The sequence below is a fragment of the Colias philodice genome, chromosome 30, assembly GCF_061535455.1.
Source record: "Colias philodice isolate Cphi_HAF_F1 chromosome 30, ilColPhil1 Martin Lab GWU primary, whole genome shotgun sequence".
NCBI lineage: Eukaryota > Metazoa > Arthropoda > Insecta > Lepidoptera > Pieridae > Colias > Colias philodice.
In genome coordinates, this window is record NC_143115.1 from 2,862,372 (window position 1) to 2,881,147 (window position 18,776).

Below are 18,776 nucleotides of genomic sequence, written 5' to 3' on the forward strand. Positions count from 1 at the left end.
TTGACGCGTCAGTTGTCAACTCAAACGCCTAACTGTCGAATAGCACGCTATCTGGCCGTTGGAGCGGCAAATAGATTTATTCCTCAAATAACGTAGTTATTGGATAGATAAGTCCTATACGTCTATTGAAAAATTGAATATTTTGTTAACTGAAGAATAAAGTCTATCTAGCTGTTTATCTGGGCATTGAAAAATCGGCCCTAAGTGTAATAATAAATAGTTTAAGTACAATTTGAAAGTTTACGGAAAAAAGTAAAGTGAATATACATACTCGTATATCACACTAGCTATTCCTCACGGTTTTACCCGCATTGCTCTGCTCCTGTTGGTCTAAGCGTGATGGTATATAGCCTATAGCCTTCCTCGATAAAAGGGCTATCTAACACCGAAAGAATTTTTCAAATTGGACAGTAGTTCCTGGGATTAGCGCGTTCAAACAAACAAATAAACTCTTCAGCTCTATAATATTATGTATAGATAATATCTCCCACATGGATATAAGTAATCCAATTTGTTACGCTTTCTTTTAATCAAAACGTACGTCATATTGTATAGGGGTGTCTTCCTAATTTATCTTTTGTCGAAAAGTAATTATTATTTTCTACGCAATTATGTATTTTTTTTATTAATAAATGCTTGCTATAAATGATTGTACTTGCTGTAAATTAAATGAATTATAAATACTAGTTATGTAGTTATAGAAAACTAGCTTTCCACCCGCAGCTTCGCCCGCGCAGTCAAAGAAAAACCCGCGTAGTTCCCGTTCCCGTGGGATTTCCGGGATAAAACCTATCCTATTTCCCGGGGTAAAAAGTAGCCTAAGTCCTTTCTCGGGTATCAAAATATCTCTATACCAAATTTCAGGCAAATTGGTTCAGTAGTTAAGGCGTGATTGAGTAACAGACAGACAGACAGAGTTACTTTCGTATTTATAATATTAGCACACCCCGGACACTCCATACAAAATTATCGTTTTGACAGTCACACTGTAGAGACTGCAAATGTGTGTATTAACGCTTTATGGTTGGCACATTTTTGACTAGCGTAAAAAAAATTGCGTTTTTCTGATGAAATACATCCGTAAACAGCACAATATCTAACCATTTTCTACGAAAAACGATAATCACAAATCCAAAATAATAAAATTACTTCAAGTCAATCGTTGCGTATCGTCCCTGTAGAAAAATGTGGACCATTTTGACTGATCGTGCGGGGTGAGGTAAATGTTTAATTTTGGCGGGAGGCGGAGAGTGTCCGTTCCACTGTCCACACCGTTCTGTAGCGTTTAGCTACTATTATGTATTCTGTGATATTAGTATGGATTTACAAAATATATGCTACGGAAAATTTCTGATTGGTACAGTGCACCTATAACTTATAAGTGATAGGCATTTAGCAGAAACATTCGAGAATGTATTTCACGGTACACCCGACCTTGCGTTGACTTCCCTTCTCTTGAGACAAGAGTTGGGTAAGTTTTTTTCGAATTTGACCTGTGTGTACTTCCGTAAGTTATAAATCATACAGCGATATAAAATTGAAAAAAAGAGCGTGTGTGCCGAGCACACCTGTCAGAAGTGAAACTTCTTTGGCAAGATTCAAAAGTACCAAAATCGTCGCCTTACTCCATGACGTGACGGTATTGCCATGACGTGATCTTTAAATTTTACTCTCAACGCGCCTAAAGTTTAACTTCAAAAAGTCACTTTGTATGACTCTTGACGGTTTTACGTCTAAAACACATTACCGATTTTAATGATATTTTGCCTATTAGTATTTTGCGCAGAGATTGACTTTATATAGTACTATGTAGGTATATCTTGTGAAAAGGAAATGCAAAACTTCTTAAAAAAAAACCTTTTTACCGTTCCTCGATAAATGGATTATCGGTGACAGAATTTTTCAAATCGGACCAGTAGTTCCTGAGATTAGCGCGTTCAAACAAACAAACTCTTCAGCTAGCTGCTAGATAAATAACTACATAGGTAGTTATTACTTATTAGTAAGTTAGGCACCCGCTCGTCACTTCTTATATTAGGTTTATTTGAACGAGAAATGAGGAAACATTTTAAACCTTTGTTGCAGGTTGTATGTCCAACTATTTATGTTTGCATTTACGCAAGTAATAAGGAAAATGAAGACTTTATAAAAAGAAGACAAAACTCGCAAAATTAGTTAATTTGGTTTCAGACCCGACTAAAGTAGACTTTATCACCTGTTTTCTAATTGATTGATGTTTTGTTTGTTATATTTTTACACCCAAACAGCTGAATCAATATTGATGATTTTTATAGGCTGCAGTGATTGACCTTCGTATTATCATGGCGCAATAAGTTGCAACCAAAACTTTATAATAATAATTAGATTAGTGCATAGTTTCATAAAAAAAAAAATGTTGTGTGGTTTTATGAAACCACGGTAAAAGTGAAACTTTCCGAACACTGCTTTATACCTACTCGGCAGCCGACTGTCACGCGACATGCGCTACACAGACCAAAAAGTTTGAGAGGATGTAATAAAATGTTCACTTTAAAAAAACTAAAAAATAAACTTTACCTCATAAAATTATTGTATTGTCACCGATCCTTGATAAGTGTACAAAGTTTGAATTGAATCTGTCCGTTTATAGTCAAAATCGAGTCCAAAGGAATGGCGAATTTGAATTCGCACAAGCGAAGACATGATCTAAAAACTAGTATTTTCAATATATTACCACTTAACCTAAATCTAAATAACACAACACAATCTTGCACCTTATTGCCCAAGGAATAAGGTTTCATCTCGCAAGTGCGTAACATTTAATGATCGAGTGATTGACCTGAAGGTTATTGCTTGCCCTTATGTATGTAAAATCGATATCTATATTTGGATGAGATATTTTTGGTGAAAACAGACGGGGAGTTCTTTCGATTCGGTTTTCAACCAATTACCTACTAAGTGGCGAAATTATTAGAAACACTAGCTGTGCCGCGCGGTTTAACCCGCATTGCTTCGCTCCTGTTGATCTTAGCGAGATGATATTATATAGCCTATAGCGGCTATAGCCTACTTCGATAAATGGGCTATCTAACACCGAAAGAACTTTTCAAATCGGACCAGTAGTTACCGAGATTAGCGCGTTCAAACAAACAAATAAACTAGTGTCCGACCGAAACTGGTTTCCAGGCCGAAACCGAAACCGAAACCGAATGTTCGGCCGTGGCTTCAGTTTCGGCCGAAACCGAAACCGAAACCGAAACTCACGTGGTCAAGTATGAAATTTCTAAAAAATTAAAAATACTGAACTTTGGTGCATTTTACCTATTATTTAGCCTTAATTAGGGCATGAAATGAAAACACAGTACATATATTAAATTTGTTGTAATCGTTTATTTAATATTAAATAAAATAAAAATATTTTTAAAATATTAATAATAACAATTTTTAGTATTTTTTCAAATTAAGTTCTCAGTAAAATCAGTCATCTAAATCAAATCAGTAATTGTTACTGTTACTTTAAATACTAAGTTTTGGTATTTTGAGATCTTTCTCTTTATTAAAGAGTCTTTAATACATACTTTGGATTGGTATTTATTTATTGATTTGGATTTTATTGGTATTTTGGCTTAGAAGAATAATCAGTCTCTTTTAGGTATGACGCCTGTATGTTTTAAAGTGAAACTTTTATTACATCGTCTCAAACTTTTTGGTCTGTGTAGCGCATGTCGCGTGTATCGCGGCTGCCGAGTAGGTATACCGTCACGTGACATGCGCTACACAAAGCAGTGTTCGGAACCGTTCGAACAGTTTCACTTTTACCGTGGTTTCATAAAACCACACAACATTTTTTTTATCCCTTTCACACCAACTTGCCAAGTTAGGTGTGAAAGGGATAAAAAAACATACAGGCGTCATTCATATTTTCTTGTTACAAGTTAAATGTTAATGTTCATAATGAAATCTCCAGTGTATTAGATATAAGCTTCTTGGGGTCAACCAACACTTTGACAGCGTCCGTCAAAGCGTTGCCGAGGAAAAGGAAGTTAGACGAGCGTGAACGTGTGTGAACTAAGTTCACTGAACTTGCGAAATAAGTTTCGGTTTCGGCAAAAGTTTCGGCCGATTTTGGCCGAAACCGAAACTGCGGCCGAAACTTGATTTTTGGCCGAAACTCGGCCGAAACCGAAACCGAAACCGAAAGTTCGGTCGGACACTAAAACAAACTCTTCAGCTATATAATATCCAGGATTTCCTTGAAATTTTTTTTTAATTGTAATTTTACGGTGATCTTAATATTTGCGTTTTAATTGATTTCCTTCTAATGCTCTGTTCTAATCATCCAAATAATTGTAATGCATGTCTGCCGACCTTGTCTTTTGTCGCTTAAACTACTGTATCGAATTTGAAAAAAAATTGATGCTGTACGCAAGCGGCGCTATTGTGATTTCTTTTGCTAAAGCCTTTTGTGTTCATTCGTGAGTATTATTTAATTTTTAAGTACGTCAAGAATTGTACATAGTACAAAATTGTTTAGTTAGTAAATTAGTTAGTATATAGTATAACTAGCTTACCACCCGCGGTTTCGCCCTCTTTGTCTCAAGCCTAATAAATTAAATACTAAAACCTTACTCTTGAATCACTCTATCTATTAAAAAAAACCGCATCAAAATCCGTTGCGTAGTTTTAAAGAATTCAGCATACATAGGTATACAGGGACAGAGAAAGCAACCTTGTTTTATACTATGTAAGTAGTGATTTTAATTTTTAAAGTTTAATTTAAAAGTGAAAAAAATTCATTCATCATCATCATCATCACATTTTGATGAACAATCCAAAGCAATGATTTAAATTAAATGCATACAGACATATCAACGTGTGTAATTTATATTCCATCAAAATTCAAGGTATAATGAGAATAATATTATTATGTGAAACTAAGGTCCGATCTCATAAGGCTACTCACCTGCCGAAGGGGCAATATTGGAACAATCTCGGTTGCATGGCGGTCGGAGCAATGGGGAATATTCATGTTTTTTTTTGTCTTAAATTAATAGTTTACTATTTTGTAACGTAGAAAAAAATATTAATGGGCTTCAAAATACTCTAGATATTTTTAAAAATGAAATTTAAAACTTTTAAAAAATTTAAGCAGTTCAAACGCCGCCATATTGCGCGCGCTTTGCGTGACGTCACATGACACGTCCAGTGGGTGAATACCTAGTTTTTACTGTGGAGTGATGAATACAATGTCGTATCAGATGACGTCACATTTCGTTCGACCATTGGTGGCGCGTTTTTGAAGTTTGAATTTCGCTCCCTTATTTTGCACTTTTTGAATATTATTTTAGGGGTTCAAATAATAAGTAAATAAAAAAAAATCCTTTTCATTATAATATTACGATAATAAGCATTCGAGAAAAAAATAATTTAGGCCATTTCAAATTTTATTCATATTCCCAATTTCAGCTGTGCTCTAGATTGCCCCTGCTTGTTATACACATCACAATTAAGGAGCCAATTAAGAGTGCAATCCGCGGACTAAAATCCCTCGTCTGTGCAGGCCATAAAGGTCATAGATTAAAATATTTTACAGGTATTTCGATCAATACAGATTACAGAGGTCAGAGAGCGTTGTTATAATATTATTTACAGTCATATGATCTCTAAATTCAATAGGTAATCGTGTAAAAACAACTTGAAAATACTTCAAGATATAGTATATTTTTATATATGGCTTCCTTCACGTGTAGAATATGTTATCGCAAAATTAGCGTTTGTTTTTTTGAAGTGAAACTTCTTTATCGGGGTTGAAAAAAAATTTAGTGTAACATTTTTATTTTTTTCGTTACGTGCCATCTTTTTCTTATCCCTACCACGCGTGATTCGACGTATTTCTGTAAAGTTGCATATAGTAATTATTTTTTGAAAAATAAAGCCATGAAGAAGTTTCACTTCTTACGTGTGTACATTTTTATGATTCATAGTTTTTGACAATTTTCCTATCGATATTGTATGTAAATTCGTAAATATATGGTTACTTAGTTTATTATGAAGTAAGTATTTAAATTTTAAATAAAACATTAATTAATTGTGCGATTAGGTTCCAATCAGTTTTGTTTTGAAGTTAAATTTTTCACATTTTCTTTAACAATAATACGTTTACAAATAAGATTTTCACTGAATTAGCGTTTTCTATGTAAAATTTAAAATCACAAAATTTTATACCTACTCGTTACTCCTTTTTCTTAATAACAAAGTAGGTATTAGTTAAGTTCAATAAACTGAAATAAAAAAAAATAATTGCTTTTAAATGTCTAAAAATATATTAGGTATCAAATAGTCAACAAAATAATTTTACAATGAAACAATTATTATGTTTTTAAGGTGAATAACATTTAATTTGTTTATAAGTAAGTATTTATCGGTTTTACAATAATTACTGTTTAAAATACTGTTTCCTCAAACAATTCTTATCAAATAAGTTCAATATAGTGTTAATTGATTTTAAGGTTTATATTGTACGTAATATCGTATTTAATAAAATTAAAGCCTCGTATAAAAATTACTTTTTTCAATTCGTTTCTTCAGTGTTTCGCAAAACAAAATAAAAAATATATGCTACTAATCATATACATCATCATCACCATCATCACCACCATCATCACCACCGTCATCACCATCATCCCATTATGTTCTTACTGCTAGCACAGACTAATAATAATATACTACCACAGACTAATAATAATATACTACGATACTACGTATACAAGTTAGTTATCAATGCTAGTTATCAATATGTGCAGATAAATTAGGAATCAAATTATTTCCTGCATCTTACTAAACAGAACCTAATATTGAATCATCCACTACCTTATCTTATATCTGTATCAATCTATCTTATATATAAAATTCTCGTGTCACAATGTTAGTCTGCATACTCCTCCGAAACGGGTGGACCGATTCTCATGAAATTTTCTGTGCATATCGGGTAAGTCTGAGAATCGGCCAACATCTATTTTTCATATGTACCACGGCCGAAGCCGGGGCGGACCGCTAGTCTCTATATAATATTAAATTCTCGTGTCACAATGTTAGTTACCACACTCCTAAGAAACGGCTAGACCGATTCTCATTAAATTTTGTGTGCCTATTGGGTAGATCTTAGAAGCTCAAGTGATAGGAGAAAGGCACGTTTGCCGGGACAGCTTACAGCTAGTAATTTGTAAAATTGTCCATAAATTTTCTTGAAAATTACTTTCTTTTAATAGAATATGTATTAAAAATAATAATTTGTTTCAGAATGGCGCAAAAGTGAAGATGAGAGTTTGAAGATTTTCGGTGCGAAAGTGTCGTGGTGCATTTACATGTGATATAAAGTGCAATTATTTATTTATTATAGTGTTATTGTTATAGTGTATAGTGCAAAAGTAAGTGCGCGATGGATCCCGGATACTTCAATATCGATAGAGAACAGAATCCGCGGGAAAGGGCTAATTTTTTCTCGAAAATATGCTTTTGGTAAGTAATATGTATTTGAATGCATTTCTTTAGATGTGTGAAGTCCCATGTACCCTAGTGGGGTATGGGGCAGGTGCATTATACATCTGTTTCACTGATCGATTTTCTTTAAGGACAAGTACCTAGGTGATCAGCTTTCTGTGTAATGCCAGACCGAGGCATTTTTTTTCTTCGTCTTCACCAGGAATCGAACCCAGGAGGCGGTGTTTAGACGTAATGTGTTTTTAGCTAGTTTACAGTTAAGCTTATATTTCTTTCTGTAATAATCCATACTAATATTATAAATGCGAAAGTAACTCTGTCTGTCTGTCTGTTACTCAATCACGCCTAAACTACTGATTTACTGAACCAATTTGCATGAAATTTGGTATGGAGATATTTTGATACCCGAGAAAGGACATTTACTACTTTTTATTAGGCTACTTTTTATACCGGGAAAATGACGCAATCCCGGAAATCCCACGGGAACGGGAACTATGCGGGTTTTTCTTTGACTGCGCGGGCGAAGCCGCGGGCGGAAACCTAGTAATGAATAATAAGGGTATTGTATTATAGAAAATTGAGGTTGCAAAGAAAAACCAAACTAATAAATAATAATCTATAATTTATATGCTTTTTAACTGTAAAGTTTGTGGCTTAATTTTAAAAGGTATTATGTAATTACTTACCATTATTACTTTTAAATTGACTCATTGAAAAAAAAACCCTTTTTTATTGAATTAAGTAATTTTTTCATGTTATAAAGAAGTCAAAATATTGATTGAAGCTGTTCTCAAACAACATAATATTATTCTAGGTACACACGTCCAATCTTCGAGAAGGGCAGAAAAGGGCAGCTCAGTATATCAGATGTCTACAGGTGATATATTCAATATTTTTTACAGGTATTATAATAAACAGGGTGACTTTTATATGTGTAATAGACTACAGGCCCATGTTGAAAACATGTTATGGCATCTGTGTCATACTATTTCTATACTGCTTTTTAATCCATTATTCCGCAACGCCGTACAAAAATCATGGAGACAAGGGGAAATCTCTACCTGTACTTTCGAATTCTCATCTGCACTCAGGTGACAGCTTACAAGTGACGGCATAGTGCTGAATTTTATTATTTTATGCTCTTATATCTTTCTAGATAGGTCACCTGGTGGTTCAAATGACCCATAACCACAGATCACAGAAACTAAAGGGAGATATGGTTAGGGGGCGGGGCCGGTGTCGCAGTAATATGTCCAAAAAAAGAACAAACTGTAGTGGTGCTGTATACGTACGTCACTTACAATCTAGTGTGCGAACGAATAGTCGCTCTCATATTTTTGTGTGATGACACGCACACAACGTGAAGTATTGTTTTGATTTTGTTTACTGCAGTTGTGTGCGTAAATTTTTTTATGAGACATGGTTTCGTACTCAGCGCAAGCGATTGGCATCTCTCTAGATAATTAGATATCTATGCCCATAACTTTTTCAACATGGGCCTGTAGTCTATAATTGTTTTAATGGGGTGAAAGTATAGCTCATTTGAAGTAAAAATAAGTAAACATTACTGACCCGAAACATATTAGTTTCAGAAATATTTGATATTGTAACGATTCCCATCCAGGATTTGTGCGATGAACATAGATGTTTGCTCGGTGTCTGGCTGTTAATTATCTATATAAGTATTTATTTAAAATTATATATGTATGTTTATCAGCCATCTGGTTTCCATAACACAAGCGAAAATCTTAGGGCATAAGATCGTGCCCTGTGTGAAAAATGTTCTGAAATATAAAAACAAAAAATATATAAAAATAATTATTTACATTATTTCGTATGTTTTTTAATAATTTTATTATATTGCAGATGTTCACCAGGCCACAGGGCGGCCCCGCGCGGTGACGTCATGAGCGAAAAATGGAGAGAGGAAATTAATAAGCAAGGTAACTTACACATCCAAAAAATAAAATTGCGTCCTCTAAAAAACGCAAGATTAGGCCTAAAAAATGTAACATTTCAATGGACTAATGCTTCTTTCCGAATCGGTGGTAAATGTTAAAAATATGTTATGACATTTCAAAAATGCTTCTAGAAGAAGTCTAATTGGATAAATAAATGTTTGAGTTTGAATGTTTAAGAGTAAGTATAGGTTACTTATGGTTGTTGATCTTTGTACTATTAAGTAATGAATATAATTATTAATTATTAATAACTCGTAATAATCACATTTTAATTAATATGTTTACATTTTAACACGTGTGGTGAAACTTTATTATAGCTGATAAGCTTGAATATAAATTATTTATGTATTAAATATAATAATTTTCGATTAATATTATAGTGCTAGGTTTTTCTAGAAAATTAATTTGGTTCTTTATATAATTAAATAAATAGACGAATAAATAGTTTGGAAAATCCAAAAGTGCACGCCTCATAATTTTTTTTAATAATTATTTATTAATTATTATTTTTGTTTATTTAATAACAATTAAACCACATCGAATCAGACCCTGAAAAATGAAAGGGTTCTATTCCTGAGCATACTCAAGCGTAAGAGAAAAAAAAAGACTCGATTAGTAAAGTATTTCGGTCGCTATCGTGTTAACAAGAAAATCCTCCGCACATACAGACACACGGACGTCCAAGACAGAACTTTTTTAAACTGTTTTTTAACTAGTTTAAATAACAAAAATGACATCAAAAATATCATGAATGTTAAAAATAGTGTTTTTTCTTAATATGTGTGTGTATGTATTATCTTACAAGTGCAATGTATGATACATAAATACATTTTAAGTTTGAAAAATCAGATGTTTTGCGCGAAGTGACAGTAGTACCCACCTCAACGCTTCGCTTATGAGGCGTGCAATATGTAGACCAATGTGTGTTTTTCGTAAGTTTTAATTTTTTACATGCATATCTATATAGAACAAAGTATAACAGTACTTATACAGTCAAATTGATAATCTCCTTCATTTTAGGGTTCCATACCAAAAAGGTAAAATAAGGTGCGTTGTAAAATATTAAAGAAAAAGAATAGGTTATTTGTACGGAACCCTTATTGTCGCGAGTTTGACTCGCACTTAATCGATTTTTTGATGAGTCATCTCGCAAGAAGATAGTTAAGATGTTTCCCCGAAACACTTGTTCGAATCTTTAGACTATAGATATGTGGCAGTCGGATTGTATAATCCGCCGTATTATATTACGGCTAGCTGTTTTCAAAAACAGGGCCGTTTTGCAATGCGGCGGTTCAATATAAAATTCATATAAAAAAGAATCATCAAAATCGGTTCACGCAGTCGAAAGTTCGGTGGTAAAAAACTCAATTTTTTTTTGTCAAATTGAGAACTTCCGTTGTTTTTGTAGTCGGTTGAAAACAAATACTAAATTAGTAGTAAAATAAAGATATATACAACCTAAATAAATAAGGCTAAATTGCTTTTAAAGATTACATGAAAATTAAATTACTGTTTATTGTCATTTAATTTATAAGAGTATTTAAAGTGTGTTAAGGTAAACGATAATAATTTAACTAACATACTTAAAGAGTTTTTAATATTATCTTAATTCTAGTAACTAGCAGTGCCCCGCGGTTATCCGCAGTGTTCCGCTCCTGTTGGTCTTAGCGTACGATATAATATAGTCTATAGCCTTCCTCGATAAATGGGCTATCTAACACCGAAACAAGTTTTCAAATCGGACCAATCCAGTTCCTGAGATTAGCGCGTTCAAACAAACTCTTCAGCTTTATAATATTAGTATAGATTAATATGTATTTTTTTTTATTTTTCAGATAAGAAGAGGAAGCCGTCTCTATTGCGATGTATTATAAGAATATATGGTCTCAAATTTATTATAGCTAATGTATTATTTGCCATCATTGATACCTCGCTTAGGTAAGATCTATATTTAAGGCCTTTTCAGACTAGAGCGATATCCGCTACCCTCGTGGTCTAACTATCCGAGATCTGCAGCAGTACTCGGGCCGAGATCGGTACGCGATTAGTCTCTATAATATACTGCGTAAGAGATTTAATCGCGTGCCCATCGGGATACCGCTACCCACGGCGGTAGCAGATACCGCTCTAGTTTGAATAGACCTTTAGTAAGGCATTAATTAAATCTAGCAATGCTGTATTATAAACAGCTAGACTCACAATCGTCTAAAAATTCATTAAAAATTCGTCAAAAATGTCCGAGCGCTGTTGTATAAAACATTCATTGAAATAAACACCTTATTTCTTGGCAGTAATGTTCAAAGTCGATTGTTTTGTTCATAAGAAAACTCTGCCTAATACACGCGTAAGCAGAGTTTTGCTTCAGACAATTTTTGAACATGATTGTGAGTCAAGTTGTTTATTATACGCCAGTCGCCAATAGATATAGACTACATAATATAGTTTATAGTGTAGAACTTTGTACTTTGTAGTAGTTTTACCCCACCCCTTACTAATTCAACTATACAAATTTGAATTTAATTACACCCTTAAATGAAATTGAACTATTGATCGATTTTTCTTGCTGATTTTTTTCAGCAGTAGCGATGTTCCGAAAATGTTTTAGTTTTTATAAACACTTCGTTTATTGATAAGTTGAATGAAGATAATGAATAAAACGAGTTTAAATTTTAATTACAATAATTTAATTTTGAAATAAAACATGTTTTATACGTATTTATTATTTCTTTTTCAGAATATTAACACCAATGTGCCTCGAGGGGTTGATCCACTACTTTTCACCGTCACACGCGGGGGTGACAGTCACGGAAGCATATTTATACGCTATGGGGGTAGTTGGGTAGGTAGAAATGAAAAATAATTCAAAATAATCAATTTTTAAATTATTTCTTTCATTTACATTTAGTCTTAAAATAATTTGTGATTGGAACACTCCTAGTAAGCAAATACAGTGCTTGTGTCAGGAGGTTCCGCTCTTCCTTAAAACTATAATATAGAAAGAAAATAATACGATTGAATACAATTCAAAAACATATAAGAAAAAAATACGTGTGGCACTCGAGGACTGCCGCGGTAAAGCTATTGCATAGCATCTAGTTGGTTGAAGTGGGGGTTGTTAGGTTTTTTCGTTACGGAATTTTTTCATTCGGTCGCCGCGCTCAAAGTCTAAGATAAAAGCTATGCAATAGCTTAGAAACAGAATTTAAGAAAATCTCTGTGTATGTCTCTATTTATGTGTGTGTTATTTATGTTTATAGCTGATATAAAATCAAATATCTACTGACTACCAAACAAGATAAATCACTAAATTTTTAGCGATGATGGCTTCTTCGATAATGAGATAAAGATATTATGTATTACATTTTTTTTTCAGTTTTATGGCCATCAACGCAACTTTAATGCATCCAATGTTGTTATTGTTATTGGATTTGAGTATGAAGATCAGAGTCGCTTGCTGTTCGTTGATATATAGAAAAGTAAGTTGTTTTTTTTAATAGAACACCCTTTTTGCAAGTCGCTTAAAGGATACGTAGAATTTTTATTGTGGAATAATGTTTTTCATAGATAAATTGTTTACACTCGTATATAAAATTTTATTACAGCGGATAACAAGTTTTTAAATAGTTTACTATTTTTCACATTTATGAGCTGCTATAAAACTAAAAATGCAAACACTGTAAGAGTTATTTGTTTTTTTTAGCCTATTTTTTTCCCAAAAAGAAAAACAATCCATCATTAAATTCTTATTTTCCAGCTGCTCCGTTTAGATCTAACCGCCGGGGGCAAAGCCTCCGAAGGCCTAGCGGGTCACGTGGTTAATCTATTAACAACAGACGCCCAAAGATTCGACATGGCGAGTATCTTCATGATGGACCTCGTAAGAACACCTATCGAGAGCATAATCATCGTCTATCTGATGTATAGGCAAATAGGCGTATCTTCGATTATTGGAGTCGCCTTTCTGCTCATGTTTATACCATTACAAGGTGAGTTTGAAGCACATAGAATAGTTAATTGGACTCACAATCACGTAAATAGTGAAAAAGTGTTAAATAGTAAATAAATAAAAAAAAATTAATGTAATGTTTGCTTTGTACTGAACATGCTTTCTGGGAAGAATCTGTCTTCCTTAACATACGATTTTCCTAGCTAGGTAGACAGAGCCACACTGTAATTGTACTGTATTAATTTTTGTACTCAATAAAGATATTTTTATTTTTTATTTTATTTAAATATTGTCCGAAGCAAAACTCTGCCTACACATGTATAAGGCAGAGTTTTATAGGCCCTTTAATATAATTTGAACGTTACTGCCACGAAATAGAATGCCAATTGCAATGAAAGTTTTACAAAATTGCTCGGATATTAATTGACAAGCTTTTAAAAGGCGATTGTGGGTCTGGTTGTTTATAAAATGTCAAATGTTTTTATTTTTTCTGTATAATTTTCCTACCAAGTTAAGTAACTTCTTACGTAGGTACTTTTCCAAACTATCTTGTTTCTAACCTACTTTTAATCGATAAAATAAATCTGGTGTGAGGTTGTTTCCTTTTTATTTTCCTCATTTTATTTATTAAAATCAAAAGTTATAGGTTAAAAGTTGTCGAACAGTGTTTTAAGTTTATGTAGGATGTAGGTGGATTTTTTTTCCTCGTCATAAATATCAAATCTATCTAATAATACAATTATAAGATATTAAACGCGAGGCCGGGTAAAATATAATTTGAATGTACTGATATGTATGACACTGAATAGCTATTCTACACAGCTACCTAATTGATGAAGTAGTTGATAACAAAACGCAGCAAGTCAACGACTATTAGCAAAGTGAGGGTAGTTGGGTCGAACGTCGTATAAACAACGTCCGAGCCCCCCCCCCAGGCACGATTCGTACGAATGCGCCACGAGTCAAAATACGCGGCATTTTATAGTATTCGACAGCTAGCATGTTTTTACAGGAAATAGTGACAACTATTCATCCACAAAAATATTAAATCAAAAGTTACGTCTAACAACATTGATTGTATTGATATTTCCAGGCTACCTCGGTAAGATATCGAGTCGTTTCCGTCGTCAGACCGCCGTACGGACGGACAATCGTATCCGTTTAATGAACGAAGTGATTCAAAGTATTGAGGCTATTAAGATGTTCGCTTGGGAAAACGCGTTCGCTGGTATCATTGGGCAGGCGAGAAAGTGAGTATAGTTTAAAAAAAAGACGTGTGTCACTCGGGGACTGCCGCGGTAAAGCTATTGCATGCTATGCCTTCAAGCCACACCTCCGCGCCCGTCCCCGTGGGGAGCGTGAGGTTTTTTCGTTACGGATTTCTCGATTCGGTCCCCGCCCTCAAGGCCCGCGATAGAAGCTATGCAATAGCTTAATAAATAAATAAATAATAGGCAAATCGCTTAGTATCATTTACTTGCAGTATTTGGGATATAAAATTAGCATAAGACATTGTTATATCAGTATTATTAAGTTTGGCAAAAATTTTGGTATATCTAATGTGTTAAGTGTTAATTTAGTGTCTGTTAGTGTTTAAGTGTAGTTTGGTACTTTGGATATAAAATATGCAAAAGAAAATTTAACAAAAGTTTCAATTATTTAGGTGTTAGTTCACTTTGGGTAATAAATATAATAATAGAAGGTTATCAAATTAGTATAGAGGCTAAAGAACACCAAGAGGCACATACAATACTCAAAAAACATAATCCTCCGTCTGACGCAGTCGGTAAATACAAGGACCTTTCAATGATAGTGCAAATAACACATGTGTTGTAATATTAGTTAAATAACAGAATAAATATAGATCGTTATCTGATTGCATTTGTTTGTCTCAAATGTTTCAGTAGTTTATCAGTCGTCACAAATCTTATTTAATAATTAAATAAGTTAAATACTTATTGAATAATACATGATTACATGATTTAAAAATGGCTATAACTAACTGTTACAAATATTTTTAATATAATAAAGCTGAACTGTTTGTTTGATTGTTTGAACATGCTAATCTCAGGGACTACTGGTCTGATTTGAAAAATTCTTTCGGTGTTGTATAGCCCATTTATCGAGATAAATTAATGATAATAAAACCCGACTACAAAATTTACCATTCACTACTTTTTGGTGCCATTTTGTGAAGTGAAACTTCTTTAGGCGCGATGAGAGCAAAAATTTTAAGGTCGCCTCATGGAATAAGGCGACCATTCTGGTATCTTTGAATCTCGCCAAAGAAGTTTCACTTCTGGCACGTGTGGTCGTCACTATTTTTGGTTTATTTACTACATTTTCGATAATTTCTTTCCAGGAAAGAAATGAACGTAATCAAGAAAATGTCCTGGCTGCGGGCCGTTATGATTTCATGCGTCAAACTCAACACCAAAGTCGCCATTTTCCTCAGTATTATTGCCTTTATCTCATTCGATAATGATTTGACAGCCGCGAAAGTATTTGTAATATTTTCCTACTATGAAATGTTGAAATATACACTGGTCGATTTTTTGCCCCTGGCAATAACGTTCACGCTAGAGGCGTATGTCAGTGTGAAAAGGATGGAAGAGTTTTTAGTGTTGCCCGAGGTTGAGAATCAAGATGGCGTCGATTTGGTTAATATAGATAAGGAGGAGGTTAAGAGTAATGGCGTGTTTGAGAAAATTGGTAATGGGTAAGTTTCTTCCAGGTTATTCTGTAATAGTTATGTATTAAAATATTTTGTTTTATCTTTGCTGGACGTTTAAAAGGCATAATCTCTTTTGATAAGACTTTGTTTGATTGGAAGTCAAAGAAAATCTGTATTTGGATCGGTATGAAATAAACAGATAGAACCATTGTATGTTTGAACGACTTAGTTTCAAGAAAAATTGTTGAAAATGGGAAAAATTATTTTTGTGATAGATATTCTATTTATATTATCGAGATATCGATGGAAAATGTTGTAAAAATGTAATGTAATGTTGTTGTATTGTGGACTCAAATAAATGATCTTTCTTTTTTTCTAAAAATGACAGAGAACTAATAATTTCTCAATTTTAATATAATATTTTTACATTTTCAGCCAACAAGCATACATAAAATCGGATTCAAACTTGGATCAGCTCAAACCGGACTACTTGGTCAGTCTAAAAGATTTTACGGTGCATTGGAAGAATGCTGAAGACGAACAACTTGATAGAAAAATACCCGCATTGGCGGATATTAACTTAACGGTAAGTTGGCTAAGCTAGAGGGTATGTTGGCTAAGTTAGTGGGTATGTTGGCTAAGTTAGAGGGTATGTTGGCTAAGTTAGGGTTATGGGTCAGGTTTTTATGTTCTGTGCAACTAATCTATAAGTTAAATTTGGACATTGCACATCTTATTTCATTGATTGATTTTTTTAACTGGCAAGTAAGAATTTATTGTTTCAATGCTCTTGGGGCGTATATAATTATGTTTTTAATACGAAATAATGTTTGTTAAAGTAAGTATTGAAAAATAAATAAAGAAACAGGAAATGTATGTAGAGTGGCTTAGCTACATTTATTTCAAAGAGAAAACATTTTAAAGACTACCCACAAATGTTAAATTTAAAATGTCCAATTGCTGATATTATTTACAACTTTTAATACCAGTATTAACCAGTTTATTCTTATTTTATTCCAGATAAAACCAGAAACGCTAACAGTGATAGTCGGCACGGTGGGCGCTGGTAAATCCACGTTAATTCAAGCAATACTAAAGGAATTAACACCGAGCAGTGGTGTAATGTCCGTAAGAGGGAATGTCGCGTATGCGGCTCAGGATCCTTGGTTATTTGATGCTTCGGTAAGTGTATCTTCATATTATAAGTAAAAATTGGTTGTCTGTAAAGTCGGTTTACTGACGATAGTTGAACGTGACAACGTCCGATTGTGCTTCTTTGTCGCTCGTTCCGCGCTCTCGCTTGCACTTCAAGCCTTACATGGAACGCCTCAGAGCGAGGTAACGCCGCATGACTCATGTTTTTTCGTGCGTGCAGCAGGCTCTATCGAATTATAAGACGTTGTCACGTCAAAAAGCTGTAGATAGGACACCAAGACAACATTCAATCTTCAAACACGGCACACTAATGCACACACGACTAGACTTCAATGTGCGATGGCATGATTCAACTATCGTGAGCGAGAAAGAGACAACTAAAATTAAATGTGAAACAAAATTAATATCAAGAAAAAGCTTTACATACATTTTACAATGTATTTGACACACACACACACACACAAACAATACTTTTTTCACAACAAACCTGCTAGAGGCAAAAACCAGAATAAATAATTATCAATTTTATTCTTCGAATCTTAATAACTTTTTCAAAATAATACTATAACTGTTTTGTTACAGGTTCGTCAAAACATCCTCTTTGGCCAAGACATGGATCTACGTAGATACAAGCAAGTTCTCAAGTGTTGCCAGCTTAAAACTGATTTGGAAATATTGCCACATGGCGATAAAAGTGTTGTTGGTGAAAGAGGTATAGTGGAGCCAATTTAATAGGCAACATTTGACGTCTATCAATTTTATCTTCGCAGGGAGGTAGCCTGCCTAAAAACATCGATTTAGGGCTGATTTTTCAATCGTTGGTTAAAACTTATTCATCGAATAACGTATTAAACTATCATTTGAAAAATGTATTCTAATTGTCCGTATTTGACAGTTTACAGGTGACATTTTAAAATGTTCGTGTAATACTTTATTGGACGGATAAATTTTAACCAATTGAAAAATCGGCCCTAAAGTGAATTAATCGACTTTGCATTATTATAGGTTAAAAATCAGAGTAACACATGATTTATAGAATAATTAAAATAAAAAGTGGAATTAGAAATGACAGTGATCAACTCTTGATTATCTTTTACTAGCTGTGCCCTGCTGTTTTACCCGCAGTGCTCCGCTCCTGTTTGTCTTAGCGAGATGACTACCTACTAGGTTTCCGCCCGCGGCTTCGCCCGCGCAGTCAAAGAAATCCCGCATAGTTCCCGTTCCCGTGGGATTTCCGGGATTGCGTCATTTTTCCGGGATAAAAAGTAGCCTATGTCCTTTCTCGGGTATCAAAATATCTCCATTCCAAATTTCATGAAAATTGGTTCAGTAGTTTAAGCGTGATTGAGTAATAGACAGACAGACAGAGTTACTTTCGCATTTATAATTTTAGTATGGATACTCGAAATATAATCAGAATAGATAAAGGTATAAATATAATATTTTAGGTACTTCACTGTCTGGCGGGCAACGAGCACGCATTTCGCTCGCGCGTTGCGTGTATCAGCACGCAGATGTCTATCTTTTGGACGATCCGTTGGCAGCTGTTGATGCTAAAGTA

At 33.8% G+C, this 18,776-nt stretch overlaps 1 protein-coding gene across 2 annotated transcripts in view; it reads left to right on the top strand.

The window, feature by feature from the left end:
• LOC149475438 (putative multidrug resistance-associated protein lethal(2)03659) overlaps positions 1–18,776 on the top strand; it is a 53,193-nt gene that overhangs the window by 10,127 nt on the left and 24,290 nt on the right. For both annotated transcript variants that reach the window (XM_089713319.1, XM_089713318.1), the window contains exons 2-14: positions 7,279–7,497; positions 8,294–8,356; positions 9,346–9,422; positions 11,276–11,378; positions 12,175–12,279; positions 12,814–12,916; positions 13,195–13,426; positions 14,480–14,636; positions 15,749–16,105; positions 16,496–16,646; positions 17,081–17,242; positions 17,798–17,927; positions 18,664–18,773. In XM_089713319.1, coding sequence (XP_089569445.1) covers positions 7,418–7,497; positions 8,294–8,356; positions 9,346–9,422; positions 11,276–11,378; positions 12,175–12,279; positions 12,814–12,916; positions 13,195–13,426; positions 14,480–14,636; positions 15,749–16,105; positions 16,496–16,646; positions 17,081–17,242; positions 17,798–17,927; positions 18,664–18,773 — 1,830 coding nt within the window. In that variant the 5' untranslated portion in view covers positions 7,279–7,417. The remainder of the gene's footprint in view (positions 1–7,278; positions 7,498–8,293; positions 8,357–9,345; positions 9,423–11,275; positions 11,379–12,174; positions 12,280–12,813; positions 12,917–13,194; positions 13,427–14,479; positions 14,637–15,748; positions 16,106–16,495; positions 16,647–17,080; positions 17,243–17,797; positions 17,928–18,663; positions 18,774–18,776) is intronic.